This window comes from Barbatula barbatula (genome assembly GCF_947034865.1).
Source record: "Barbatula barbatula genome assembly, chromosome: 12".
Taxonomy (NCBI): domain Eukaryota; kingdom Metazoa; phylum Chordata; class Actinopteri; order Cypriniformes; family Nemacheilidae; genus Barbatula; species Barbatula barbatula.
Genome location: NC_136775.1, coordinates 21627782 through 21655736, shown reverse-complemented (window position 1 = coordinate 21655736; position 27955 = coordinate 21627782). Strand labels below are relative to the sequence as shown.

General features: G+C 40.9%; 1 protein-coding gene across 2 annotated transcripts in view; it reads right to left on the bottom strand.

The window, feature by feature from the left end:
* Positions 1–23476, bottom strand: part of plecb (plectin b) — a 113757-nt gene extending 90281 nt beyond the window's left edge. The window contains exon 1 of one of the 2 annotated variants that reach the window (XM_079470307.1): positions 23290–23476. In XM_079470307.1, coding sequence (XP_079326433.1) covers positions 23290–23380 — 91 coding nt within the window. In that variant the 5' untranslated portion in view covers positions 23381–23476. The remainder of the gene's footprint in view (positions 1–23289) is intronic. The other variant, XM_079470306.1, reaches the window with a different exon arrangement.
* Positions 23477–27955: the final 4479 nt, after the last annotated feature.

Sequence of the window (27955 nt, the reverse complement as noted above, 5' to 3'; positions counted from 1 at the left end):
GATTCTCTAAGCTATTGTAAGAAGCAAATAAAATTAGTTGATTATTGGTAAAACATTTTTACATTGTAATATGGACTGGCATAGAGTGTGGGGAGGCAGATTCTATTGTTAAATAAAATATTTTCTAAAATTCTGGATTGATACACAGAAATAACTAATTTCTATTTATAATGGCCAAATGCCAAATGGTGTGCAACACTACAAAAGAGTTAACATCTACAGTGGCATTTATACAACAATAAAGGTGCTTTACTGTGCAAACAAACACTCAAGAGCGTTCAGACAAAAGCAGCTAAGAAAAGTCTTTATTTTTAAAAAACATCCTAAATAAAATAGCTAACTTATGTGCTGCACCATGAAGTCTACATTTTAAGATAAAATATTTCCTAAACATCACAACTAATCAACACAGTGTTTCCTATTATTTTAGAAAGCTAAACACATTGACAGCAACGGCAAAAACTAGGCCACTTAGAGAACAAACAAAGACATAAGACAAATCCATTTGTCATTAGAAGCTTGCATGACTGCTGGTGCCACTCCTGGTACTGCATACAGCCTGTAAACCCTTATTAACTGAATACTGTACTAACCATAGGTAAACAATTTGCCACCAGTAGAGACCACCAGGGAGACTGTGAAATACAGGAGTATTGCCACAGTCTTCATCTGATGAAATCAAACTTATGTGCCACACAGAGCACATTTACCTGTGAACCCATGAAATCACAAGCATCACTGCATTTTCCTTGTAGGGCTTTATCAATGAACGTGACAGCTCCGGAAATAAGGGTCATGAATTGTGTAGCTTATGGGAGAAGCAAACAGGAAGTGGAGGAATCAGGACATCCTTGCACATACATGCAGATTCAGAACAAAATGTTAAATTGACTTATTTTGTTTCCTGAAATAAATAGAGAGTAGATAATATGAAAATAAAATGTTTTGGTACCGGCACCAAATTCTGAATTATCATGCCATGTCATATCTTATAATTAAATTTTGTAAATAAGCCAATTTGGGTCACCATTGAGTCCCATAGTATTTTGTCTTATCATAGGAGTCAATGGTTCGAAATCGGAAGATTCACACACAGTCTATAATGAATGCTGAGAGAAGACTTAAAGTTTTACCGAGACATGGTGCTTTGACTCAGGCTTACTGAAAGTCAGGCTAAGGCAGAAAGAAGCCAAACTTCATGATAAATCTTTCTCACATAAACTTGTGGAATCAGGTGATCAGTGTGAAAATCCTAAAACACGCCAAGGAGGGGTAAATTCTAACATTCCTGTTGTATTTGCCAAATGCGCAAATATACATTTACAGATCCATCGAATGAGCTAAACCTAAATATTCTGTAAGCACTGTTGTGTTAAAATGGGCTTCTAGTGCACATGCATTTCCCATTCTTCAAATAGATCTAAAACATCACTTTTTATAAAAAGTATACAAACACAAAACACACTTATAGAGAAGGAAAGTTTGTCTAAACTTCCAGCTTCTCTGAGCACAATGCACTGGGCGGACACCACACCCCAACCAGCCAAAACAATGAAAACATTTTCCCCATGTCACGTTCTGTATTCTTCACGTTTACATGGAAAAATGTGCAACAGACAGGAAACCAAAGGTCCAGAAATTTTCATAGAAAGCCACACATATGAGATTTAGAAAGAAGAACATAGCAATGTTAAGCTGATAGAAGTGGAATGGTTATACCTCTCAGAATCATGATCTCATGCTGTATAGATCTGGAGGTCATGACTGGATGATGTTCTTACAGGAAGCTTCTCCTGTTATCTCTGGTACAGCTCTCTCTCTGTGACTCAGTCCTTTATCTGTTTCTTCTTCAGTCTTTTGGCGGTGAGTCTGTAGTCTTTGACTTTTCCTTACAATTTGCTCTCAAGCCCACCTTCTCTCACTACACTGGAATCGGTTCATTTGCCGCCCATCCATTCCATCAGACTCACTCCTGAACTGAGAGCATCCTGCCTGAGCCAATCCCAGCATTCATATTCATGAAGGCCGAGCCAATAACTGTTACATGCATATATTAGTGATCAAAGCTATGATAAACATTTCACTACTTTGAAACTCATTGCAATTTTCTTACAATGATGAAGATATATACATAAAGGTCCAAGTTTGAAAGGAAACTGTATATATCTTCTTATGTTTAATAAATGTTCATTATTTTTTTTAGTACATCATTAAATAATGATATGCTTTTATTACTCACACTTGTGCTATTTTTTCCTTTTCTGGTAGACTGCACAACAACATAAAACATTGCCAGTTCACATCTCCGCAGATCTGCTTTCCGGACATTGTAAAAAATAAACAAGTCCCCCAGGGAGAGCTGACTAACACAATCTGGGCATAGTTCATTTTAAAATCAATAAAACATTATTACTTATCGATAGAAATGTAGTCAATATTGGAATGTGTGCATTCCTTTAAATGTATTACAGCTGTCAAAAAGTCTTTATCATATTTGCATACTTTGCTTTCGAACATGCTTAAGGCTCTTTTTCTTGAATACACTGTATTTAGCATTCAAAGTTGTTTTTTGTGTTTGTTTATTTTATTAAATGTTGTGTTAGATTCGCCGGTTCCCGCCTCCTTCCTTCCTTTTATGGATCTTTGTTACACCAGCCTTTTGAGGTCACCTATTCCTGCAAACACACACATCACGACACTCGGATCTGGTTGTTTGTGTTAAGAATGTATGAAGGTGGTGTAAAGCAAAGGGAGCATCATAATGGAATTATGCTTAGGGCACCAAAATTGCTAGCAGCGGCACTGTATGTCAGTATGTGACATTATTCAATGTTACATTGAATAATGAGGCAGACTTAAAAGGCAGACTTACAACCTAGCAAATGTCAGATTTCCCCAAAGTCACATAACGCAGCTGAAACTTAAACACACACATATAGCAGTACTGGAGAAACAGGCCCTGGCGGTCCATTCCTTCCTACTGTGGAATGCTGGCAATGAAGGACAGAGGAAGTTGTCAGACGCTTACAGGTTTCCTTTGGTTTTTTTTGCCACATTAACCAAAGAGCTCCATTACAATGGGAGACAGACATCTGGAAAGCCTGTACTGCAAATTTTATGAACAGTAATCTTGAAAATATCTTATGAAGACCCACTGAGCTCTTAAATCTACCACAGATTCTTTATAGCTGTTATAGAGTCACCAGTCCACTACTAGGGAATGTGCTTACACAGACAAATTAGATAAGATTAGATTCAACTTTATTGTCATTACACAAGTACAGGGCAACGAAATGTAGTTACGAAATTACCCTTCAGTTTAAACCTGCCAAATCCAAAGCATCTTTTATGAAGGTGAAATGATGCGAAAAAAAGATTTGAATGTGCAGGATAAAATGTGTGAAAGTGTACATGACATTGCACGCATTAAAGACATTTGCATGCACAAAAAAGTTTTGTAAAGATGTTAACTAAACTGCAAGCGAAAGAAAATACGTTTTGCAGTATTGTAGCGTTTTCGTAAGTGTAATCCATAGGCTGTGAAAATGAAACCTCAAATTAATGGCAAATAAATATGATCTGTATTTTTCTGATCACAATTTTTCCACGCTAACACGTTTTTTTGTGCTGAAATACAGCCAAAAGGCATTGCTGGTCTGTAAAAAGAGGTGTGTGTGAAAAAACAAAGGTGTAATGAACTGCAAAAATGATTCACTTTGCTACGCAGAACTTGTCCTTATCTATGTAAAATAAATCTGTTGCAAATGTATAAATGTCTTGTTGCGTACGCAGAGAAATCAGTTTCTTGCAATACCCGATGTGTACAGTTCCGTCTCGCTTGTAGCTGTTCTTACAGTTTTGGCAAGATTGTCTCACTCATTTGAGTTTGGAAGCCTCCAGGCAGGCAGACATCTGAAATTGTACTCTAATGCATGTACACAGACAAAGAGATTTAATACATTATATGTACACGATTCTTTAACCATTTGGCTGATTGACATTTGCCGATACTGAATGCTTAGCTGGGGTTTTGTACAGAAAATCTTGTTTAAAACATATTGAATTATTATCACTGCTATCAATTCTATACATTGTGTAAATCTGTTTAAATCATTAACTGAAATTATACAATCTATAATTATAACTGTTAATACCAAGTTTCTAGGTCTCACGTTAATGAAGTGCTTCTTCCCAACAATACCAGAAAATAAAATTTTATGCAAATGGTTGAGATTGGGGAAACTCAAGTTGTCAACAAGTTTTTAAATGTTTAACTATTGATTCAGGAAATCTCACAATATTTATGTATAAATGTGCACAGTGTTTGGAAGCGATTTCATGGATAAAAGATAGGGAATGTGAAAGGACTCGGATGGACACACATATTTCCCAATGGTCATCAAGTGGCGACCCACTTTTTAGGATGTTTGACATTGTATGTAGTTTGTTTTAAAAAAACGACTCACTAATACTAAAATACTGACAAAAAACTATAGGACTATGTGACGAGCCGGCCAGTGGCCAATCAGCGTCGTCAAGGCAACGGCGAAATCAAGCCGCCACACCTGCAGATCGTCACCACCTGGTCCCTATCAAGCTCACCCTTTATAAACAGAGGGAGAAGAGGAAAGCGTGAGCTTCTTCTCAACTGAGATCTGAATGACTAATGTGTGGTTTTTCCCCCTTTAACAGAGACCAGCTCACCAGCTCACCAGCTCACCAGCTCACCAGCTCACCAGCTCACCAGCTCACCAGCTCACCAGCTCACCAGCTCACCAGCTCACCAGCTCACCAGCTCACCAGCTCACCAGCTCACCAGCTCACCAGCTCACCAGCTCACCAGCTCACCAGCTCACCAGCTCACCAGCTCACCAGCTCACCAGCTCACCAGCTCACCAGCTCACCAGCTCACCAGCTCACCAGCTCACCAGCTCACCAGCTCACCAGCTCACCAGCTCACCAGCTCACCAGCTCACCAGATACTTCACCACTTTCAACACCGAGGCACGAGCACCACCTTCAATCCCGTTTTTTGGTTTGAGCCACCACTCTAATATGAACATATGTAATCTTTCATTATCAGTTCATGTCCTTTTGTATTTTGTACAAAATAACGCAAAGCATAAAACATGTCATTTTGGGGGTTATGGGAACAAAAGTTATCATGGTAAATACTCAATTCTAACATGAACTGTTAATGATACATTTGTTTGAATATCATACTTTCATGTAAATCCTTCCCAGCTAAAACACGAAATAACAGTTACTTTACTTTTCTTTCACACATTGCATGCCATAGTCGTATTTTTATTGCACTTCATTGAGTGAGCACCACCACATTTGCATGAGTATTGCACTGTATACAGAAACAAATTCTTGACAAAATATAAAAACGTGCCGTGAGCCCAGATTTGTCTCGGTATATTATAAATAAATATATTATTCATGTGCCCAGCACAAACAGTGCTGGATGTTATAGATTTGTTTATAAACAATAGTTTCAGTCATGCTTGCCTTATCAAATGACACTAAATAGACACATACAAAATACAGAGGAATTTAAATATACACACTTTAGATGGCTTTGATATTACAAAAAGTATCTTATTGGTTAGGATGGTTCCATGATTTGTGTATTTTTGTGTAAACATTTTAATGTGCATATACAGAGTTAATAATTCTGTTGTTTTGGCTACAGGTGTTGTGCTCTGGAAGAAATGAAATAAAAGGAATGTTTCCAGTACCTTGTTGAATCTATGCAAGGATTAAGGCAGTTCTGAAGGCAAAAGGGGTCCAACCCGGTACTAGTAAGGTATACCTAATAAAGTGGCCAGTGAGTGTACATGTACTGTAGCATTTTATACAGTGAACGTGTAATAACCATTTTGTTTTTGGCAGATTGATTACTACTTGTGTTATCTGTAGGCCTATAGATTACATGTTGCGGTTATTTGTAAAGCTAAAGAAACTCTGCATTTATAGTGTTAATAAACATTTTAGGCGGCTATGAATTATTATTATTATTTTTGTTAGCAAAACTTGCAGCTCGCAAATACAGTGTATGCGTCACTTGATTGACTCCATACTAGAGCAGCTGTGTCAGATGATCTGCCACGACAATCCTGTACTTCCCGGTGACCCACGTTGCTTCACATGCCATTGCGCTGGGGTAAGCTGCTTAGTTCTGCCTTTGTGAATGTGCAAAGATTTCATCCAGTTCCAATTTGTAAAATGACTGTCAGTTTATCATAACTACAAAAGAGGAAGAATGAGGGTGCTATGACAATGCATGAAATTCTTAATTAATCTCAGCGAGTTCACACACTAAACATTTTGAATAAATGATCTGACTGGGCATTCTTTAGGGTGCCTTAAAATAAAAATGTCACCAATTTGTCTCTCCCTGTCATGATCAGGTCTTAATTTAAAAAGAAACTTCTGGATGTGAAATCATAATGTGAAAGAGACTGTATGTCTGGTAATCTAGCTTGTCTCCATTTTAACAGTACAAACAAATTCATGATCTAGTTATCAGATGACTTTACACCAAATAAAGCAAGAGGCAAACTGAATGTGTGTGTGTGTGTGTGTGTGTGTGTGTGCGCAAGCATGAAAGAACAGAAACATGCTGTTCAACTTGCCCTTGAACAGTTGACTTGTAACCTGTGTTCTGATAAAATGCACTTCCACTTCTCTGACTCTCTCTGACTCATTTACAATATACAGTGAGGTCCATAAAAAAGATCACATTGAAATCTGTGGTTCAATATTTCATAAAAAGATATGAAAACAGATGCCCTTTCATTGTGAGAGCACTCTGGGATCATATCTAATGTAGCGTAAGACATTATGGAATTAATTTAGTTTCAACTGACATTTCACTGAGGTGTTTTGCTGACAAAATAATTAGTAATGGAAAAATCTGTATTGAATGATCAGGGAACAACAATAAAAAAAGTTTTTACTAGTGTAAAAGTGTCTTCATCATATTGCCCCCATTGTATCTGTGCACACACGACAACTATATCTCACCTTTAAACATTTAATGAATCTGACCTTACCATACACACACACACACACAGGATATGTGAGGGCAGAGCTGGGAAATGAGGGGGAGAGAATGTTCTCAGAGTGACAAATTTTCTAGAACAGTCCTTCCATGCTGCAGCTCACTGTGTGCAGGAGAGAAAGATACAGTTATACTGTACAGAAGTGTCAACTAAAAGATATGTACAGATGGTTTAGGCAATTTTAAATGTACAACTATCCAAATAATTTGCACATTGTAAATTAATTAACTTAAAAAGATTTCAAGAGAGTCCTTGTTGTTGGTGACTTTAACATCCATGTAGATAATGATACAGAGTAGCTTTTAAAGACACTCTTAATTCCATGGGCGTTAGACAACATGTGTCAGGACCCACTCACCTTCGTAATCATACTTTAGATTTAATAGTGTCTTACGTTATAAATGTGGACGACATAAAAATCCTTCAGCAGAGCGAAGACATTTCGGATTATTATCTGGTATCATGCTTACTTCACTACGCTATGGCTGCAAATCAAACTCTAGTTACAAATATGGTAGAACAATAACTTAGACTACAAAAGGTGCTTTTCTTGATAATTTGCCTGAATTGTGTCAAATCTCTAGCATGAGTAAAAACGTCGAAGATCTTGACTTTACTTTAAAAATTTGAATGTCACCTTCTCGGAAACGCTAGACACAGTTGCTCCTCTGCGCTTAAAGAAGATTAAAAATGACAGCCCGACAAATTGGTATAATGAACAAACTTCGTCAGCGACTTCTGATTCTGTATACCAGCATAGCAGTGATGAATTTATGAACTATTTCACAAATAAAATCCAAGATTAAAGTATCTGTATAGTATCTGCCCATGATGGTATTTCAGACATAAGGCTCTCTGGAGATGGTGATGTTTAGCGTCTCCAACCCTCTCACTCTCCTGAACCAGTGGTTGATGGCTGGTACCTAAGAAGGAAAAGGGGTGACTGGTAACCGAGCACGCATTGGAAGGGGTCAGCTTGGTGCCTGGTTGGTGCAGGGAGTTCTGGGCGTACTCAAATCAGGTCAATGATAAAATCCACCCCCAGCTGTGACCATGGATGATGAGGAATCGGAAGGGAGTGGAATTATCCAGCCGGCAGATGTGGTGTACTTTTGGAGATGGAGCATGCTCAACTACTCCAGACGAACTATCTCACGTCCGCTGCCATACCAGACAACCAGCAGCATTCCTTCATGAGTGGTTTCATTGGCCCCTGGGTGGCCAGTGCCCAGCGAACTGTGAACAGAGTGAATGATGTTAGTAAGTTGTGAGCATGGAACACGCATACAGTTAGGAGGACAACCCGGTAGCGAGCACTGGGGCATTGGTGGAGGTGATGCCTTTATCGTAAGCCCACTGGATAGCACTGTGGAAGAGGTTTTCAGGGAGGAAGAGGTTTAGAAGGCTGATCACCTTCCGCTGGAGTGAAAATTTTAGAGAGAGCATAGGAGATCTTGTAACCTGGACGATAGGAGATCTGGAAACTGAACCTGGAGAAGAACATAGCCCAGGAAGCTTAGCATGGATTTAATATTTTAGCTTCACAGAGGAATTATTTTACATTTACATTTAGGCATTTGGCAGACACTTTTATCCAAATATACTTACATAGTATTATCCTATACATTTTACATAGCTTTCTGCAATCCCCAGGGATCGAACCCACAACCTTGCATTGTTAACGCAATGCTCTTACCACTGAGCTACAATGCGAGCTTGATGGGAGTAGAAGGCACTTGGGTTTAGAATTGCCAGTTTCTCCTGCTGCTGTAAAAGCACTGCTCCCAATCCTGTGTAGGAGGCGTCGACTTCTACGATGGATGGTTGTGTAGGGTAGGGGTGGTGAAGGAGCGGGGCTAAGGAGAACTTGAAGTCTTTGATTAACTTCCTATAGATGTTGGCGAAGCCCAAAAAGCGTTGGAAACCTTTACATGGTGGGAGTGGTCCAGTTCCTTACGCCTTCATCTTCCCCTTGTCCATGGAGATAACTGACAAGGAGATGTTATAGCCAAGGAACTGCACAGAGGGCTGATGGAAGCTACACTTCTCTGCATTCAGAAATAATGTGGTACTCTCGCAGGCATTAGAGGTCCTCCGCAACGTGACGGTGGTGACCTTAGTGGTTTTGGGAATATATCAGGATGTCATCAATATACACAATGACGAAACGATGAAGGACGTCTCTGAAAACCTTGTGCATAAAGTCTTGGAAGACTGATGGAACATTAATTACACTGTATGGCATTACTAAGTATTCATAATGTCCGGTGGGTGTCATGAACAGAGTCTTCCACTCATCCCTTTTCTTGATATGTACCAGGTTGTAAGCACTGCGGAGGTCCAACTTACATATACAGCTCCTCTGAGCTGTTCCAGTGCTGCTGGGACAAGTGGAAGTGGGATGCGAAACTTAATCATGATCTTGTTCAGAGCCCTTTATTCTAAACAAAGACACAAACCCGAAGAAGAAGCTTGATGCGGCAGGGTAACAGGAAGGACGGATGTAACCTTGTCTTAGGGCTTTTGAAATATGGCCTTTTATTCTGGTATTAGGAGAGGATATACTTTTCTAAGGGGCACTGGCTTACCCTCCTTGAGATTGATTGTAGGCCGCCTGGGCTGGACAGAAAAGATTTAAAACCTTCTGTGATGGTGACAGATAGCTTATGATGTGGGTTCTCGATGGTCATAGCACAGATGTTGATACTTGTGTTCTTAGCCTTGTGGAAGGTGGCAAGGGATGGGACGCAGGCAGGAGATCTCTCTGGTTCGCCAGTAAACTTCTAGTAGATGTTGGGTGAGCCACGAGCGACCCAGGATGATGTCAGTTGGAGCCTGCTCCTGGAATATTAGGTGGATGGATTTGTAATGACATGCAGCAACTTGCAGCTCCACTGGCCCAACAAAAAAACTGACTTTGCGTTTGCATAGGATAGTCTGGACTTCATATAGGACTTCTCTGGATCAGTTCTACATTTGTTGAATGCTCTGCCTGCTGCTACGAGATCAGCAAAATCTGTAACCATCTTTAAGAATCGTCTGAAAACACATCTCTTCCGTCAACACCAGACCAATTATTACTGACTTTTATTTATTTTCTACTCTTTCCATCCTAAAAAAACCTAGCATTGTATACTGTGGTGGGCTATTTGATACCAGTTTTTACAGCAGCTTTAATGCATTTTTGTTGTTCCAAATGTTTCTATTGTTTGGAGAGCCCAGGAGAATTTGTGGAGACAATACACTGACAAGGAGACTTCTACGCGGGACTTGGAGGTGAGGAATTCAGGTAGGCATATCATAAGTAGTCCGCGAGACCAGACAAAGATTTAGGATAAGTGGCGTGCTTATATGCTGGGGAATAGTAACTGCGGTGATGAAAGTCAGATGTGGGTGATCAGAACTCAGGTCACTTTTCTTGTGGTAAAGGTATGGGTAGTGAGCCTGTCGTCTCCTCAATATTATGGAATGCTCTTTCATTTACTGTTAGAAATGCACCCACATTAGCCAGTTTCAGGAAGTTGTTAAAAACTCATCTTTTTAAAAGGGCTTATGCTGACTGTCATGAGTAGCATTTTATTGAGTTGCTCTGTTATGATTATTTAATGACTAAAATTTTTGTACTGTATTATGTATGTACCTCTTCACTTAAATTTTGTATCTGTTATTGTTTGTAGTTCCCTTTCTGTTGGTCTCTCGATGTTGTGTCGAACCGACAGATGGGGTTTGACTTGAGAACCTATCATCTTCTAACTATTTTGAAAAGGCCAATGAAATTGGCGAATGAAATTTGCATGCCGGACTCCGCCCCCGGATATCCGGGTATAAAAGGGAGACGGCGTGCTGCATTCATTCACCTTTTGTTCTTCGTGGCCTTCGCATCTGATGACAATCCTTCTAAAAGAGCTGATTTCTCGACGTGGTGCAGCGGACTGTCCCTTATCAGTGATTTCCCCTGGCGTCTCAGCGGTTCCGGAGGTGTTTTTCTCTCTAAAAGAGGAAATTTCTACAGTGCAGAATGTCTCGCTGTTCTCACGGGTGCATCACACTCATTGAGGAGGGGTAGGGGCACGATGTCTGCCTCGCGTGCTTGGGGGTCCAACACGCTGAGGCAGCTGTTGTGGATAAGTCCTGCCCGCACTGTGGGCGGATGGCTATTCAGACGTTGCAGTCACGGGTGGCTGTGTTCTTTTAAGAGCCTGCCACCACCTCGTTTGCTTCCTGTCCTGTGACCGCGTTTCCGTGAGCGTTAATCCGTCAGCCACCGGCTCGCGGACCGTTCATGCCCTGTCTCGCCGTCTTGCTCCTTCCTCATGTACTCGGACACGATGCGTGACGAAAATGAGATGTTCCTTGCAGCATCGGAGGGTGAAGTACTGGCTTCCGACCCGGATGATTCCTTGGAGTTCCCTCCCCCGGGAGGTTGAGCTCGAGATGAAACGGTCGTCGAAATGTCGGCCATGCACTCTCGGGCCGCCGCAAGCATTCGGAGGCGATGCACAACACCACCCACCCGGCGCTCGCCGGACTTACACAAGGGGAGACCGACCCAAAGGTAATGCAGGAACTCTGCGCCACCATCAACCTCGCTTTCCAGGCGAATAAGGTGGTGGTGCGGGCCCTGGGTCAGACGATGTCCACGATGTTGGTCCAGGAGAGGCACCTCTGGCTCAACCTTGCCCAGATGCGGGATGCCGAGAGGGTCCGCTTTCTCGATGCTCCCATCTTGCAGGGTGGGCTGTTTGGTGAGCCCCGCCGCGGGCCGCCGCCTTCCGACTGTCGAGGTCCCGTTCGGGGTCTGCTCCTAAACAGCCCGGACACCCTTTTCGTCGTCCTTGGTTCCAGCGCCCCCTCATCAGGCGGACCCCCGGAGGAAGACGTCAAGGAAAGGTCCGCCGTCTCATCAGCAGCAGCCGCAGAAGCACAAGTGCTCCTGATGAGGTGAACCCAAGGAGAACAAGATTGGGCCCGACCCCAGCCATTCCATCGCTGCCGGGTCGGACTGGGATAGTTCCTGCCCCGTCCCAACATCTGCTGGGCCCCTTCGGGGGCCTGGTGCTGTTCACAAGAGCTTTCGTTCCCCCTGGGTCTTTCTGACAGCTGCTCTCACCCTCTGCGGACGGTGTTTGGCGACTCTGCATAGCGTCACAGTGACGCGCAGTGCAGAGTAGAAACATAGCCAGCCCTCAGCACTCTCACGCGCGCACAGTCAGTGCTGAACTGTTTGAGCCTTCTCAGACAGCAACCAGTGGTCCCCCCAAAATTATTTCAGAGGCTCCTGGGGCACATCCTGGGCGGGGGTGGTCCCCCTCGGGTTGATGCACATGAGACCGCTCCAGCACAGGCTACAGAGACGAGTTCCCTGGAGAGCGTGGCACACAGGCAGCAGGCGTATCCTCATCACGCCTCTCTGCCATCGCATCCTAACCCCCTGGTTTTCAATGACCTTTTTTACGGGCCGGAGTCCCTCTCGGGCAGGTCTCGAGGCGAGTCATGGCGTCAACAAACGCCTCCTCGCAGGGTTGGGGTGCGGTGTGCAACGGGTACGCAGTTGCACACCGCCTGCAATGCCGCCTGCGCTGGCATTCAATTGCCAAGAGTTGTTAACTGTTCTACTTGCGCCCCTGGTGCAGGGCCAGTAGGTGCTGGTCAGGTCAGACAGTACTACTGCCGTAGCGATCGCTCACGGCAGTTAACGCAACTCTCCCTACACCTCCTCCTGTGGAGTCAACAGGTGACGAAGTCCCTGCGTGCCACACATCCCCGGCGACCTGAACCAGACAGCCGATGCGCTCTCTCGTCAGTCGACACCTCGGAGAGAGTGGCGACTCCACCCCAGCGCAGTTCAGCTCATTTTGGTGCGGTTCGGGCAGGCGCAGGTGGACTTGTTTGCCTCCTTGGAAACCACCCATTGCCCGCTACTCCCTGACCGAGGCTAGACTAGACTAGACTAGACTAACAAAACACAGGAACTCACCCAACAACCACAATGAACCAGCACAAGACAGAAGGGCATTAAATAAGGGACCAAATCAAGAGGGGAACAGGTGTAGGGCATGAATAACGAGAAAACGAGAGGATGGGAACCTTACCATGTACTTTATTATTAACAACCTGTTTGCCATTTTCAAATATTTTCTTCATTTTGTTAAAAGTAAATGCCTGTTTGATTTAATTTGTGATATGATGATTCTGTCTAAGACACTGAAGCTGCTTGCAAAGTAGTATCGTTTTTACACCCTATTTTTTCATGGGGAGGACAGATCTGAGATTAGTCATCAAGTCATTTTCTACAGTATTAGACAGCCATCATAAAACTTGGGTTCTCGCCCCCAATCCCCCAAGCCTGTATGCACCTGAATACCTTATATGACCAGTTGCTATGCCACAGCTTCTGTGATTTGCCTTTGCTGGTTAATTGTCTGCAATGGAACTGTGTGTGAGGAGAAATGGTCTCATCAGCCATTGCTTTCTCCGATGGTTTTGTGCTGCATTAAAGCTTTTTTCTTTTTTTTCTTGCAAAGGCGATGTACCTAGTAGCGTTAGGAATATATCTTCTTATGCTGCTGATATTCTAGGTACTTAAAATCTTTTTTCAAATAGTTTAGGTTTAATAGGCAGCAACAGTTCATTGTAAATGCACAACCTAGTGAGATGAACCATTTCAAGTTGGATGCACAAGACTACATGCAAGTAGTCCAAAAGTTTTGACACAAAGAAATATGGTTTAGTAAGGGACATAGCACTGGTAAGTTACGCAGTTTTTAAATGCACGAATTCCACTTATTTGATTATATGGTAAAGGGGCTCCATCACCACTCTTGCGGGAGGACCACCACTGTGTTACGCCACTGTGTTTATGTCGTTTTAGCTGTTTCTCTGTATGTTGTGATGACAAATGAGGGTTGAGTCAGTGAATGAAGGAGGTTTCCTGTCACATATCTAATTAAAATGTATAAAATGCCCAGTGTTTGTGGTTTTATGACTATAAAACACAGCAGAGATCACATCATGTTGTAGTGGTACAATTTTGAATTTGAGTATTCAGAAAGACTAAGGTTTATTTTTTGGATGGGTGCTACTAACTCTTGGAAGTTGGGAGTTCCAGTGCTACCAAGTAAAAAGGTCAATTTCAAGCCCCACTATCATTTTAAGTGTATTTCACAGCTCTTTTGTTTCCAAAGAACAAAATGCAAACAATGTGGCTGCATAGTGCAAACCACAGTATGCCTCCCAGCTACGAAAATTCTTTCTTTATGAAATGTTATAACTACATGATACTTTCGTAAATGGGTTATTTTACTTTTTGGACCAAATCTTTGTACTCTACAAGTACATTGTTTATATTTATTTTTAATTGACTGTATTCATATATGTGACCTTGAAGGACTCCAAAAGTAATCAGATTACATGACTTTTGTATATTGATAATTGGATAAAGTTAATGAACAGTTTTTATGAAGTAACTTGTAACTGTAACAGAATACATTAAAAGTAACCATCCCAAGTCTGCAAAACAGCATGACACCATGAAAAGTGTGAGAAAATAAGAAAGTAGGAGGAAATTATCTTTAACTAGATAGTTCTTTATTAAGTATTTGATAACTCTGAAACTGTCAGAATGAACATGCAATACAAAAGATTTTGTTTCACATCACATGCTTAAAATTAAAAGATTTAACATATATTGTGTACTGTATAAAAGATCTTTTCAACAAGCATGTGTGACATTCATTTATTGATAAATTTCTAAGCGCTTAACAGAAATGTAATGATACTCTGCCAATGCACGTATTCATTTTAAGATAAGTTTTTACATTGTAATCAATATACGACAGGCAGAAACAGTGTTTGGAAGCAAGCAGCCATATAAGGTATGTACTTTCAGTCTGTGCTGGTAATATTGTTATTGTTCTGTGCACTGTGAATGTCTAAATCTCTTGAGCTCGGTTTGTTCCAGCGGTGCCCTTATAATAATTTCCTAACATATGAATATCTTTCTTGCACTAAACAGTAACAAACAAAAAAGCTCATCACAAGTCTGTTTTACTCTACTATAATGAATGCCTGTTCCTAAATCAGTCCAAACCCATGCAGACACTGTGATGTGACAGTCATTATAAATTTCAAAATTATTCAAACAACACAAATTGACACAAAAGCAAGCATTATATAAAGCAAACAGCCATTTATCAAGGGCCAAAAATACAGTGGTATGTAAATTGCCCTGTGCTAAACAATCAAGTCTGCCAAAGACTCAGAATAACCTTCCATATTAACAAACTATTTTTAAGTCTTTTGGGGGGTTTCAACAGGACTGCACGGTGCAGGCTGATGGACAGAAAGGGTGTGGATGGTGGCATGGAGTAATAATCCCCCCGGCAGCAGCGACGTACAGCCACCTGCTGCTGCAAATTGCATTAGATTAACACTCCAAACTAAACATAAGGAGGTCCTCTGAAAAAATACAAAAAACTGTAACAACTAATCTAAATGTTTGTAAAGAATCTAAAAAGAAAAAGAAAACTGTTCAACGCAGCAATTGTATTACTCAATTGAAAACACATCATAAAACATTTTCAAAACAGTCAAAGAGGTTCAAAAACTTAAATGGAAACGTCTTGCTCCACCATAAATTGCTTTTCCTGAAGTCTCAATCAAAAGGAAAAACACTTTGAGTTATTTTAGTAAACTATATATTTCAGCTATATAAGAAACTTATGGTATGGTAGCATGGCAACCGCTCCATTTAATAGCAGGAAGTGCTGACATAATTCTCGGTTTCATGCACAAGCACACTAAACCATAATGACACACTAACGTTACTATCAGAGCAGAATGAACCTCATGAGAGCTGCAAAGTCTACCAAAAAGGTCACAGATTAATTGCAGGGGGTTTACGTGACAAAAACTTTCCACTGTCAGACAACAGCACAACAGTAGTGCACATATGGTATACAAACTGCAGTATGACAGCGCTGATTCAATGTAATGAGTGAACTGCACTTATTACACTTAGTTGGCTAAACTTCAACAACAACATGAAGGCAACAAACTTTTTGCAAACTGCAAGGATGGAACAGTAGGGCATTATGGAAAAGTGCGGGCTAAGTCATGTCAGTCCCATTAGTTTACTTGCACAGGGTAAGTTGCACATTCATGAAAAATGATCATAAGAATCTCAGACTGCAGCACAGAAGTCAGGTCCACACGGTGACACCAATGTTGGTCTGTTACTCACACAAAGCTTTTGGATGGCTTAGGAGAGTTGCACAAAAGAGTCCACTTTATTTATTTATTACAAAGAACCCTTTTCATTTTATAAAATAATTTTATAATAATACATTTTTGTAAATCCTATTTTTTATTATTTATTGTAAAGTAGATCCCAATGGCTTTTATATGAAAAAATGTCACACTGGCTGGTGGGACTGACATGATAAGTAAATAATGAACGACTATTTCTTAGAAGGACAGGACAAAACAGATACAAAAAATAAATAAGAGCATTGGCCAAGACCTATCAATAGAGACATAATGGAAATTAAAAATTTAAATGAGCAGAAGAGAAAGATTGACGGACAGAGATGGCATGCGCACAACATCCAGTCTGACGTGCCTTAAAAAGGAGATCAGAGAGAGGGTCTGGCAGAGGAAAAAGGAGAGCAGAAACGCTTCTTCTGTGAACTCCAAATAAACATAACCCAAACACACACACACAACCCGGCAACATGTGGAGGATGAGCCAGTGATTAATCAGAGACCCTTTATCTTTCAGCCTTAACACAGGAACAAAAAAAAATATATAATATAGTGAAAGCAACAACATTATGTTTTATATCCTCCTAAGTCCAAATAATAATAATAATAATACTTTTTATTTATATAGCGCCTTTCCAGAGCTCAAGGACACTTTACAATAAACAAACAACAAAAAAGGCGGTTGACAAAGACAGTAGACAAAACAACAGTAGATATGAATTAGGTGAATGGGCAGCACATAAAAAATAGAAATAGAAATAATAATTATGAATTGTGAAATTCTGAAAAAAGGTGAGTTTTGAGCATGGATTTGAATTCAGAGATAGTGTTAACAGAACAGAGAGATCGGGGGAGAGTTCCACATTTTGGGTGCAACAACACTAAATGATCGGCCCCCCATTGAAGCAAGGCGATGCCGAGGGACAACGAGAAGGCAAGAGTCAGAGGATCGTAAAGTGCGAGTCGGGGTGTAGGGGAGGAGCAGGTTGAAGAGATAAGGAGGAGCCAAGCCATGCAGAGATTTAAAAGTGAGAAGGAGAATTTTAAATTTAATACGGTAAGCCACCGGGAGACAGTGAAGATCATGCAGAATTGGGGTGATATGTGCAGAACGCTTGGTGTGGGTTAGTATTCTAGCAGCAGAGTTTTGGATATATTGCAATTTGGAAATGGAGCTGACAGATCAGCCAATGAAAAGTGCATTGCAGTAATCAAGGCGTGATGTGACAAAAGCATGGATGATAGTTTCAGCATCTGAGGTACTAATGAAGGGACGGAGGTGAGCGATACGGCGTAGATGAAAGAATGCTGATTTAGTGATAGAATTAATGTGAGTGTGGAAAGATAGAGACAAAAGATAACCCTGAGATTTTTAACAGTGCTAGATGGTTTGATATGAGAGCCAGCGATCTCACAGGTGAAATTGGTAGGAATGTTCTTAGTGACTGACGGAGGTCCGGTGAAAATAATCTCAGTTTTGTCCACGTTAAGTTTTAGAAAATTTGAATGGAGCCAATCTTTTATTTCATGCACACAAGTAGAAATTTTGTCGGGTGTGATAGATAGAGTTGATGTGCAGGTAGTATATATTTGAATGTCATCAGCATAAAAATGATAATTAAAACCGTGACGGCGGAGGATCTGACCAAGAGGTATTATGTAAATTATGAATAATAATGGCCCTAGAACGGATCCTTGGGGGACACCTTGTTTCAGTGGGACAGTAGGTGAGCGGAAATCCTGAGGTGAAATGTCCTTTTGAGAGTAAAGGAACAAACACAAGCATGGTAAAAGACAGAATGAGGCGTTGCTGTGGCTTAATATCCAGACTGGAAACTGAAGTGGAAGTTGTAGGTTCAAACCCTTTTATAGGTTAATCTGAAGTAAACTTTAATAAAAGCCTATGCTAAGTGATGATACTTCACCACCTTCATTGCTACAAATCCTATAAATAAGAAAGTCTACAAAATTAAAGTCTAGACATCGCTCGTGAAAGGGAAGTGAAAAATCCAAGATAACAAAGAGCAAATGGTGAAGAACAATCCCTAAACATAAGAATAAACAACTGATGCAAGCAAGATGTATTTGTCCATGATAAATTAATAAGTAGATCACAGCATAATACATTTCCTTAAATTTACATCCAACTCAAACTAAACAGACTAAAAAATGGACAAGCTGCTGGTGGCTAGTGCATCTATAGTGAATCCAACGACCAGAATCTATTCTGGGCACACAGGCAAGAGCACTTATATGTAATTGTTAGTAAATGAGACCAAGTTTGAGTAAATGTGGTTTCTGAAGGGCGCTGCAATGCTACGATACTGGCTATCACTAGCCAAGACTTAAATGTAGCACAGCAAGCTCATTGGCATTGATTAAGATAAAGAAGGAACCAATCAGCTGTGCCGTGAGATAAAGTTACTATGTCAGATTGGGTTAGACTATAGGACTGTGCCATCTAGAGTTTAATGGCAGAACTTTCTCTGTCATTTGAATCATATGCAAAAAAAATCGTAATGTTTTTATTATTATTATTAAACAAGATGGCGCCGCAGATGTCTGCATCTGTGTGGAGCTCTCCAGTTGTTTTAGTGTTTTTGTTAGTTTGTCCTATTTAATGTTTTTCCCATACAATCAGTTTCAAGAGATGAACTTCTGAACATTTGGCAGTGGACACCAGCTGATCTTTTAGCGTTTTTTTATTATTCTAACGTTTTACTTTACATCTTAGTCGGAGGCGCAGCGGAACTGCTAAAGCGCTCCAGCACACGCAATCATGCGAAGCGAGGTGGCGGCTATAAAACTGCACTGCCTTGCATACATCTGGCAAATTTGCGCTCTCTGCCAAACAAAGCAGACAAACTTGTACACCGAACAAATAAGGATTTTTCAAACGTGGTGAGCCGGGACGAGAGCCGTGAGGCGTGAGTGATAGTTGCAATCAGCTGTGCGTGCACAGTCCCACATATCTTACGGAGGAGATCTGGAGCTTAAAAGGACGACCGGCAGGACTGTTGACAAGAGAGGACCAGGCCAGGACATTGTGTTAAGTTTGTGTTTATGTTTTATGGCCAGCAGTCGACCGTGAGGTGGCTGCCGGTCTTTACTTCCGTGTTTATTGTTTGTTTAATTAAAGTTTTATTGTTTAAATGTTCCTTCTATGGAACTTCATTACATCAAACTTTACTATTTTGTATTTCGTGGAAACGTGGTTGAATGACTTCCTCCTAGACAAAGCGCTACAACTGCCTGGCTACCAGCTGTGCAGAGCGGACCGCGATGCAGAATGAACGGGGTGGGGTATGTTTCTAAGTCAATGAAAAGATGTGTACAGATACAACAGTGATGAAGAAGATGTGCTGTGTCGACCTAGAAGCACTCTTCATTAACTGTAACTCGCCGCAAAAGTTTTCCTCGTTCATTCTCGTGTGCGTTTACATTCCACCGCAATCGCACGTGAGCGTGGAGTTACTACAGCTTGCCGATCACATTACGGACACTGAGGAACAACATCTGGACGCTGTTATTATTATTCTTTAATCAGGAAAAATTTACACTCGAGCTGCCAAAATACAGACAACACATCACATGCCCTACCACAGACAAAAATATTTTGGACCATTGATACAGCACAATAAAGAATTCATATCGCTCTGTCGCTAGAGCAGCTTTAGGACTGTCTGATCACTGCCTGGTTCACCTTATCCCAGCCTACAGGCAGAAACTAAAATCTGCCAAACCTATGGTAACGACTGTTAAAAGATGGACCAACTAAACAGAGCGGGCCTTAGAAGCCTTTTTCGAGTGCATTGATTGGAGTGTTTTTGAAGTTGCTAGCACTGATCTGGACACAGAGATTGTAATCATAATCATAATGCCCATCCAAAAGAAACCCCAAATCACAGGAATGAATAACTACAGACCAAAGGAATAAATGACTTTCAACCCTAATCCCATCACTGGCTACCCATTAAGTATCGTATTGACTTTAAAGTTATTTTAATCACTTATAAAGCCTTAAAGGGTTTAGCCCCTACCTACCTAACAGAGCTTCTATCACACTACAACCCATCACGCTCTCTAAGATCTCAAAACTGAGGACTTTTGAAAATACCTAGAAAAACTAAATCCACCAAAGGGGGTTAAGCTTTCTCATACATAGCACCTAAACTCTGGAATAGCCTTCCTGGTATTATTCGAGGATCAGACACACTCGCCCAATTTAAATCTAGATTAAAGACGCATCTTTTCAGCCAAGCATTCACTTAATGCAAAATATGCTAAATAAACCACCAGGAGATGCTGACATTAGATATTATTTCCTAGAATAATTTAATTTATTATATAAAACACCATGTAGCGTGTTTTACCCTTTTTCGTTTTCCCCTGTAAAGCTGCTTTGGAACAATGCAAATTGTGAAAAGCGCTATACAAATAAAATTGAATTGAATTGAATCACTACCCCAGACAAAGTTTACCCAGCTACCTGTTCCTGGCTCTATCTGTCAGTGGATCACCATCTTTCTGACAGACAGGCAACAGTTAGTGAGAATGGGGAAACTCACATCCAGTACACGCACAATCAGCACTGGCGCACACATGGGGTGCGTTCTCTCCCAACTACTCTTCTCCCTGTACACCAATGACTGCACTGCACACAACCCTTATGTCAGACTTCTGAAGTTCGCAGATAAGTCTGCATACAGTCAGGAGGTTGAGCAGCTGGCTGGCTGGTGCAGTCATAACAACTTGGAGCTGAACACACGTAAAACAGTGGAGATGATTGTGGACTTCAGGAGAAAGCCCCCTGCACTCCTCCCTCTCACCATCACGAACAGTACTGTGGCAGCAGTGGAGTCATTCAGGTTCCTAGACACCACCATCTCTCAGGACCTGAAGTGGGACAATCATATTGGCTCCAATGCTAAAAAAGCCCAGCAGAGGTTGTACTTCTTACATCAGCTAAAGAATTTCAACCTACCACAAGCTCTGTTAAAACAGTTTTGCTCAGCAGTCATAGAGTATGTCCTCTGCACATCCATCACTGTCTGGTTTGGCTCAGCCACAAAGTCAGACATCAGAGACTACAGTGGACGGTTCAGACTGCTGAGAAGATCATTGGTGCTCCACTGCCCACCCTCCAAGAACTGTATACATCCAGAGTGAGGGAAAGGGCACAGAAAATCACCCTGGACCTGTCACATCCAAGCCATCATCTCTTCGCAATGCTGCAGTCTGGTCGGCGCTACAGAACACTGAGCACCAAAAACCGGACACAAAAACAGCTTTGTCCCACAGGCCACCCTCTCCCTCTTGAACAGTTTTTTTTACACACCGTGCAATAATATTTAAGTGCAATATGAATTATATCCTCCAGATAATACGCAACCATATTTTTTACAACTTATTCTGTAAATTATATTTCCTTCTGCTGTATATAGCACATACCTTGTACTACGATAGTCTATTCTTATTTTTTACTAGTACATATTTACATATACATATAGCTTTATCTTATGTTTATTGTATTGTATTGCTTAATTTTGTATACCCATAGGCCCTTATTTAAATAATCTGTGTATTGTATTCTATTTGTCGTTATGGTCTATGTGTACTGTTGTTGCTTTTTCTGTGTACTGGATTAGTACACGATTAAGTGTACAGTGTACAAATAAAGTGAAGCAGTAAAGTGATTACTATAAGGTAGTCTTTTATTTGACATACATTGGGTTCATTTAACTTTCATTTCAGTGTTACAATTGGATTTCAAGTAGTCTGTGAGTCATAAAGGAAAATGTAAAAAATGGCACTATTGCCCCCAGTCTCCCCTAATCATTTATCAAAAACAAATAGGTTTTGGACAAGGTTTTGGAAGGACAGCCATAATACATAAATATATATAGCAAACCTTTAAATATACTTCATTTTATTATCTTAATTTAATTTTCATGTCAAATTATTAATTAATGAATTCAGGATATATGACAGAATGTTTTGTACTATTCAACGGCACAAATTAGATAATTGTTAGAAATTAAATTGACAACATTGTGTCGTTCTACAAAGCTTCTCCCAGACCTCTGTGGACTGACTAACAATATGGTACATCTGTAAGGTTGAATTTTTTCCTGTCAGACATGCTATTAAAATGTGGTTGTCCCTCCACACGTTCTGCAGTCCGGTATTCTTTATAAACGCTTTTTTTGTGAAGGCATTAACTTTTCGTCTCAAAATAGTTTAAACAGCAAATGCTGTGTTGTTTGATTATATGGGTTGCCATATTTTAATAAGGCAGAATTCAGAAAATGCTACTGCACCATTAGTTGACCAAGAGTACAGTGTATTGCTGACAAAAAGACTAAACAAATACAAAAATACTATTCCAAATCAACCACTGACTGTAATGGAGATTACACTGCTTCGACCTGTCGATGGGACAATCTTTTTGCGGACACAAACTGTGAGGAGTGTGCTGTGAAATAATAATAACAGAATGCTTTTAGCAGGGATTCCAATCATCTCTACTCCACTTTGTTTGTAAAGCCTATACTGTTTGGTTTTGCCTACCAAAGGGGCAGCCTTTGAGGGCAAATGGGCAGTGGCACAAGCCAAGGAGCCACCACCCCACGTCCGTGGCAGACACCTCACGTGTTTGCTGCTCCAGTGACACTTTATGAATTTAACATGAGCGTTTAAATAAAGCCACATATATGTCTCTCCACTCTCTGTGAGAGAAATGCTTGCCGCAGTGATATTGAGGCCAGTACAGCGAACATTTGAAAATCTCAGGCAAACCTACTTTAAACTTCCCAACCTAAAGAGATTCACTGACAGACAGCATTTGTGCCGATCAATAAGCAGCCAGCAGCTGAAACCTATCTGCACTTGACTCAAGTAAGCACGCACGAACGCACACACACAATCATTACTGCAACCCTTTTCTATTGTCTGTTACCTTTGTATTTCTCTCTGACATTCTCATAGGCTTGAACAAAGTCCTGTTCATCTGCGTTGGGTGGGAGGCAGATGGGCTCGTACATGGCCATGGGCAGATCTTCTGTGTCGTGTCTTTAAGCCGGCAGAGGATGTCCACCTCTATATGATTGTGGCTGAGCGTGTGGTCTCTCTTTCTGTCCTGCTCTAAACTTCATTCCAAAAGCTAGCACCAGCCACACCCCCCTCCCCCGTTCCTGTCTGGAAAATACCAGCAGACAGAAAAGGGCTGCCTCTTAAAGACACACAAAACGTGAATTGGAAAACATGACAGCACACCGGAATGTGTAGTTGACACACCTCTTAAACACAATAAACATAACAAGCATGGAAGGGGGTGAATCTCATGACTGTGTCAACAGGTCATATAAAAAAACATATTTTTTGACATCTTTTAGGCCTATTTAAAAGACAGCGGGCAGATAGAGTTAGTTCAGACTGGTGCGGCTGTGTTATTCATTGAGGAGAGAGCGGAGACGGGAGTACTCCGAGTGACCGGAATGAGAGAGGGGAGAGAGGAAAAAAGAACAAAAATTCTAGCGTGAGCGTGCATGGATGCCATGGCAGTTCAGTGCATAGCTTATAGTTTTCTTTGACACAACAGTAACTGCTGATGCAAGGTCTTCCTGAAGTTCTGCCCGAGTGGTTCTTGGCTCTTGGAGAACTCTCCTGATTATTCTATGGACTCCTCGGACAGGGATCTTATGTGGAGCACCTGATCGTGGCCGTTTAATGGTGAACTCATGCTCTTTCCATTTCCGGATAATGGCCCCCACAGTGCTCACAGGAACATTCAGCATTCTGGAAATGCGCCTATAACCGTTCCCATCAAAATGCTTTTCAACGATAAGATTACGAAGATCTAAAGAGAGTTCTTTGCTTTTACCCATCATGAAGTCTTTCCTTTGTGCTTCCAAGGTAATGAGAAGCCTTTATAGGCCATCAATTAGTACTGACAGGGTTTCCCTCTCAATACTGACAGATTTCAGGTGATCTCCTGGCTTTCTATGCCATTTTGCACCTTGTTATTTTCATGTGTTCAATACTTATTCCCTGTATTATTTCACTTTATTTATTATGACTCAACTTGTATACTTAAATGTTCTGATTTCTTTGTATGAATTCAATTGTGTGTCAATAGCCCACTTAGAAATCCCCTTACTGATAAAAATGCTGATGTGTCAAATATTAATTTTCCTCGCTGTATACTGGGCGTGAATACAGCTTTTTTTTATCGATAAAGCATATCGGCGTAATTTTTTATATTGGGCCGATGCCGCCATTCAATTTATAAGCCAGTATCGGACAATGATATATGCGTGCCGATAATATCGTTCATCCTTAGAAGTTGTAAATGATCACAGGCAAAAATCATGAGTTTGTCGCACCACAATGCACCTCACAACCTGCTAATGGGACTCCAGCCCGAGGAAAGGGACATGTCTGTCTGAGGGGCTAGGGTGCGCGGGCAGATAGGCGTGATGGGAACATGGGTTTGCCATGCTCTCCAGGGAACCCGACTCTGAAGTAGGTACTGAAGCGGTCTTTAATGCATCCACCCGAGCGGCATAACTGCCGACGAGGACGCCAAATGCCCCAGGAGCCTCTGAGCCCCAGGGGGACCACTGACCTTTGCCTTACGAGGGCCAGGCAGTACAGCACCAACACCAACTAATGGTAACAGAGTCTAGTTCCATACCACTATAAGAGGTGCTCTTTGCAGGGGAGAGCTGCTCTTGTCCCAGTTGACCTGTAAGCGTAATCAGTCACGGTGCAGGTACACAAGGTCCCTGTGAGTATGCAACAGATCTCACGAGTGGGCTGGTAGCCAGTCGTCAATATAGTTGAGGATACGCATGCCCTGCTCCCAGGGAGGAGCAAGAGCAGCCTCCGCGACCTTCATAAAGGAACTTTTTACTGGTATGCTCGACCCACGTTGGCAAACCGAAGAAACGGTCTAAGCCGCGAGAGAACCGAGACATGAAGTATGTGTCCTTCGGGTCGATAACCACGAACCAAGCCTGGTGTCAGGCGAACCTTACTTGTAACCACTAAGGCATCTCAGCCAGAGGGCATGCTCGATCGTCCCCTTCTCCAGAAGGGTGGTAAGCACTGAAGCGTTCTTACCTATGACAGAGGTAAGATAATTCCAAGAAACATGGGCGGAGTGCCTGACGAACCGGATTGCGAGATGGATCAACCTTACTACCCGTCATGACCTGCTGGAAAATTTATTATTTATTAAACTAAATAATTAGATAATAAAAAAACTTAACAGATCAGATGAATCTGTAACAAGGTGGTTCAAGAATAAAATATAAAGCTGCATACCAATCAACTACAAATAAAATCAAATACCAACAGGATCTTCTTATATGAAAAATAAAGAAAATTGTAATGAAAATGTTAGTAATGTCAAACTGTTATCAGTGCTAAAGTTATAAATTAGAAGCTTATTTTTTATTATTAGTACAAAGTTTATGAAACAGAAGCATATTTTTATCACAGAAATATACTAGAAAAAATAGTAATATGTTGTGATTATAATATATTAATATTGTAAAGCTGTTTGCGGATGATTCATTAAACATACTTTCTTGCTTGCTTAATTAACTAGTAATTTCTTAAAAGTATGCGAGGTTAAAAAAAATGTCAATGAATGGCCCAATAATACATGAAATATTTTTTTTTTATTTAGAGTCTTGGGGGCCCCCTGGTGGCTGGTGCTTAGTACGCTTATGCCTTGGGTTGGCTCTGCATGGGAGCCAATGGGGGGGTTTGGTTACTGACATTTCCTGGTGAACTTCTATCGCTGCACGATAGAGAGCATCCTGACCAACTGTGTCATAGTCTGGTACGGGAACTGTTCTGTTGCTGAGCGCAAGGCACTGCAGCGGGTGGTGAAAACAGCCCAGCGCATCACAGGGACTACACTTTCTGCCATTGAGGACATCCAGAAGAAACGCTGTCTGCGTCGAGCTCGCAGCATTCTCAAGGACTCCTCTCACCCCGCTCATAGACTGTTTACTCTCCTGCCTTCTGGTAGGCGCTTCCGGTGCCTTCAGACAAGAACCAGCAGACTAAGAAACAGCTTTTTTCCCAGAGCTGTTTCATTATTGAACTCTGCCCCCCACTGATTCCACTACCTCTCATACCCTTAACTCCAATGCTGCTACAACATTGTTTACATCGCACTACAGGGCTGCATGCATGACTGAACTGTACACACCAGAACTTCATGTTATCTGCTCTACCGGACTGTTTACACACACACAGCATCATTTGCACTCTATACTGCTCACTTGCACACCAGGGATATTTAACTGAATGCTCATTTGCACTAATGGACCACTTCCATAACTGCATTAACCCATCTACTGCACTGTAATTCTATTAACTGCATCTACTCATCTATTGCACTGTAACTTCAATAACTGCATTAACTAACCAACTGCACGGTAACTCTATTAACTGCATCTACTCATCAATTGCACTATAACTTCAGTAACTGCATTAACTCATCTTCTGGACTGTAACCTATTAACTGCATTAACTCATATACTGCACTGTAACTTTAATAACTGCAACTTCAACAACTGCATTAACTCTTCTATTGCACTGCAACTTTAATAGCCAATGTCAATAAATTATGCATACCCAAGTCACTTGCACTATTTTAGTCTAAATTATTATCTGTTCATATCCACCTGTACATTAATGTTCATAGTATATAGTCATCTGTATATATTGTTCATAGTATATACCTACTGTCATATTTTCATAGAACATTCCTACTGCAAAATATTTTTATAGTCCATGCCCACTGTATTACATTCTCACTATTGTATTCTGTATTTATTCTAACTGTATATCCTGCACTTGCTAACTGCATTTCTGGTTAGACCTAAACTACATTTCGTTACACTGTACTTGTATATGTGTAATGACAATAAAGTTGAATCTAATCTGAATCTAATCTAATTCCTCCAAATATCTTCCTTTATGTTCTGCAGAACAAAGAAATGTAAACAGGTTTGTACAATCTGAGGGTGAGTAGATGATGGCAGAATATAATTTTTTTGGTGAACTTTCCATTTAAGTGGTGTAAAATAATAACGGGTATGCTCCTATGAACTTCCCTGTGAAGAAAGACTGAACAGGTGTGTGATGCCACAGTGTGCGAAACATGTCTGAGGAATCCCAGTCAGGAAACTGATGATGTCCATCAGATATAATAGACACTGTTGTCAAATTACAAACAACTTGCTGTTGGTTTCAATGACATTCTTCCAGATAGAACTACATACTTAACTACTTTTCACAATCCATGCCCACTGTATAATATTTTCCTAATATTGTATTCTGTATTTATTCACTGTATATCCTGCACTTGCTAATTGCACTTCTGGTTAGACCTAAACTACACTTCGTTACACTGTACTTGTATATGCGTATTGACAATAAAGTTGAATCTAATCTAATCTAATACTACAGCACATTAAATCATATTGTAACGAAGTGGCAAAGCTAAATACTTCCTTTAAAATTAATATAAAGTGCAGTAAAATATAATAAAATGTTTTTTATATAGTTTATTTATAGTCAAAGCCTATGCTACACGCCATATT